Source organism: Dipodomys ordii, unplaced genomic scaffold, assembly GCF_000151885.1.
Source record: "Dipodomys ordii isolate 6190 unplaced genomic scaffold, Dord_2.0 Scaffold8, whole genome shotgun sequence".
In the NCBI taxonomy this organism is placed as follows: domain Eukaryota; kingdom Metazoa; phylum Chordata; class Mammalia; order Rodentia; family Heteromyidae; genus Dipodomys; species Dipodomys ordii.
Genome location: NW_012267224.1, coordinates 26432992 through 26436410, shown reverse-complemented (window position 1 = coordinate 26436410; position 3419 = coordinate 26432992). Strand labels below are relative to the sequence as shown.

General features: G+C 42.1%; 1 protein-coding gene across 2 annotated transcripts in view; it reads right to left on the bottom strand.

Annotated features, from left to right (window-relative positions):
• The window catches only part of Pdgfra (platelet-derived growth factor receptor, alpha polypeptide), a 44399-nt gene that overhangs the window by 16801 nt on the left and 24179 nt on the right, over window positions 1–3419 (bottom strand). For both annotated transcript variants that reach the window (XM_013009132.1, XM_013009134.1), the window contains exons 10-12: window positions 2694–2887; window positions 1326–1420; window positions 972–1104 (exon numbers count right to left, since the gene is read on the bottom strand). In XM_013009132.1, the coding sequence (XP_012864586.1) occupies window positions 972–1104; window positions 1326–1420; window positions 2694–2887 (422 nt within the window). The remainder of the gene's footprint in view (window positions 1–971; window positions 1105–1325; window positions 1421–2693; window positions 2888–3419) is intronic.

Sequence of the window (3419 nt, the reverse complement as noted above, 5' to 3'; positions counted from 1 at the left end):
CCCAGAGTTCAGGCCCCACTACCAGACCCAAAAAAAAAAAAAAAAAAGAATTTCCTTTTTAATTTGGATTATTTTCAAAGGTTGATCTTTTTGTCAGGCTTTCTCATAGTCTCTTCTCCCTTTATAAAATTTTCTTTGGATGTAATTTGTTATGGTATGTGGTTTTTTTGATACAATTAACTCCCCTTATGTGCATGTGGCAGTACTAGGGTTTGAACTTAGGGCCTTATATGACAGACATGGTACCACTTAAACCGTATCTGTATTTTTCTGTTTTATTTTTTGGCCAAGTTCTCACGTTTTTAACTAGGCTAGCTGAAGACTGCCATCTTCCTACTTCTGTCTCAGATATAGCTAGAATTATAGGCATGCAACACCATGGTTGCTTTTTTGATAAGGTGAGGGCCTCTAATATTTTTACCATGCTGAACTTGAGCTATGATTCTTCTGATCTCTATCTCCCAAGTGGCTGGGTTTATAGATGTATACCACCAAACTAGTTGAGACTCTTACTTTGTAGTGTTGGGAGTAGAACTCAAGGCTGGACATGTGCTCTATCCCTAAATACCCCTGCCTTCATCTCCAAGCAACTCATTTTCAAGATGGAAATATTTAGCTCGGCACCAATGGCTCATGCCTGTAATCTTGTCTACATGGAGGACCACCAAGATTGGTCTGATGCCAGTCTATGCAGAAAAATCTAAGAGATTCTATCTTCAATTAACCAGCAGAGTACATTACTGGATGCAAGTTGTCCTGTACCAGCCATGAGCAAACAAGCCTAACAAGAGCTCAAGGCCCTAAGTTTGAGGCATATTGCCACCATTTTTTTAATAGATGAAAGTTGTTCTGCTAGAAAATTTTTGTTCCATTCTCCTTACAAAGCAAAGCTCAGATCCCTTAATGTGACCCAGGCCTGGAAACAGTAAGGTATACAAGCAAGAATTGAGTCTTGGGAGGTGGTATCTTACCAAGCACGAGTCCATCCCTCGGAAACTCCCATCTTGAATCATAAGGCAGCTGCATTGGGTCCACATAAATATATTCGTGTCCATCGGGGCTAATTGATTCAATGACCCTCCAGCGAATTTCATACCTTGGTTTCTATAAATAACCAGAACAGAAAGTTGGTAAGTTATCAAAGATCTCAAGGCACCAAATCCTCAATCGCAGCAGCAGTGACAGTGACGAGACAGAGGAAGGACCAATGCCATTTGTTCTACCTGGCATCCCTGAGCCCTTTCTCTGGGCCAAGTCCTGAACATGGCTGTTATTCTCATTTTGACTGGCTTTGAAGATGTTCAATGCTCTGAGAAAATACCTACCTGCTTCCAAATGACAACCAGGACAATCAGTGAGATGATCACAATCACCAACAGTACCAGGACTGCAGCTGCGACCGTGAGTTCAGAACGTAGGGCTGGGAGACAAAAAAGAAATAGGTATGGTAGATATTTTTCCAGCAGATACACAGTAAGGTGGTGGGGAGGCCTAGCTGGATATTTCTCAGTGGTGGAGGGGAAGTGTGAGAATTGTCTATTCACTGGAGGAATAGACAAAACCATCTTGCAAACAAACACCTGCACCCACCAAACCATACAACTCTCTCTTGGCAAAAGTAAGGGTCCAAATTCAATCCAGAAAACCAATACTTTCCAAATATAATCTCTTAAATAGAGTATGACTAGGAACAATAAAGACTAATCGATGAGAGAGATTTTGCAGAAACTTCTACTGCATAAGCTTTATTACAAAACTTATTTTTTGAAAGATCATATTTTTTCCTATTCCTTTGGGTTCCATTTATTCAATTTATTTAAGTCATGGCATTCAATATATACTAGGTATAAAATGAACTATGCATCTAGTGGACAAGGACAGAAGGGGGAAACTGGGAGAAAGGGAAGGGGTGACGCTGTCTAAGAAGAGTTGTACTCATTAACTGACTTATGGAACTGTAACCCCTCTGTACAGCTCCTTAATAATGATAAAATTATATTTTTAAAAAATGAGATCTATCTCCAGGTGCCCATGGCTTACACTTATAATCCTAGCTACTCAAGAAGTAGAGTACTAGCTCAAGGACAGCACCCAAGCACTGAGTTCAAACCCCAGGACCAGCATTATAAAAAGGAGAAGAAGAATTCAACCTGTCTTAACTATATTAAGGAGCAATGAAATAAGTGTCTCCTCACACACAGGGATGTTTAGACTAGAAACTCAGTCACAATACTATTAAACAAGCAAAATTCTCAGGGGCTTCTCCAAAATGCAGCTTTGTGAATGCATCTCCAAGGAACATTCTGATATTCAGAGGTACCCCCCTTAAGTGCATTCATGGTAGAATTTTTTGTTGTTTTGTTGTTTTTTTTGTTTGTTTTTGGTCATGGGGCCTGAACTCTGGGCCTGGGCACTGTCCCTCGGCTCTTCAGCTCAAGGCTAGCACTCTACCACTTGAGCCACAGCGCCACTTCCGGCTTTTTCTGCTTATGTGGTGCTGAGGAATGGAAGCCAGGGACTCATGCATGCAAGGCAAGCACTCTACCACTGAACCACCTTCCCAGCCCCTCATAGCGGAATTTTTAACTTGGGACCTTCATTTCTACAGGGCCCTATCTAGGTCTTTGGGTCCACCTGAGGAAGGCAAGGCTCAGCTGATGGCCTGGTGTTGTCCTGACTGGTGAGCAACTTACTGGGGGCTACCAGCTTCAGCTCTCGGTTCCCAGTCCCAAGGAGATTCTTAGCCAGGCATCTAACTGCAATGGTCTCCTCCACTTTGGCAAATGTCACTCGGCCCTCCACGGTACTCTTGTCTCGGGGATGGATCTCCGTGAGAATATTAGAGACATTGTTGGCTAGAAATGTCCATGAAGTTTCATTGTTACATCTAGAGAGGAAAAGGACATAAAAATAGAGCCAATTATTGGGAGTTGTGAAGAACAGCACATCTGTGACCTTGTCTATTTCTTGACCTACACTTGAAGATACTGCAGGTTGTCTCTCTTATTATGTGAGCAGTAGATTCATTTGTACACACCCAACTAAATAACTGAAATTAATTGTTTGTAAAGGGGGTGAAGCTAAACATAAGTCAATAAAGAGAAAACTACTGATCCTAAATCTTGAGCATATGAACAAACTGAGCAATTGAACATCAAGCTTGTTTGACAATCCCAACTATCTAATCCTTGTAAAAAGTCTATCACCCTCCCTTCCTAGCACTCACACTGGGAAGGACTTCTTACGTGTCAGTAGAGTTGGGAGAGCCCTGGATTGAGTTTTAAGACCTAGAGTCATCATGCAGTCATTTCTTTTTTTTTTTTTTTTTTTGGTCGGTCGTGGGGCTTGAACTCTGGGCCTGGGCGCTGTCCCTCAGCTCTTCAGCTCAAGGCGAGCGCTCTACCACTTGAGCCACAGCG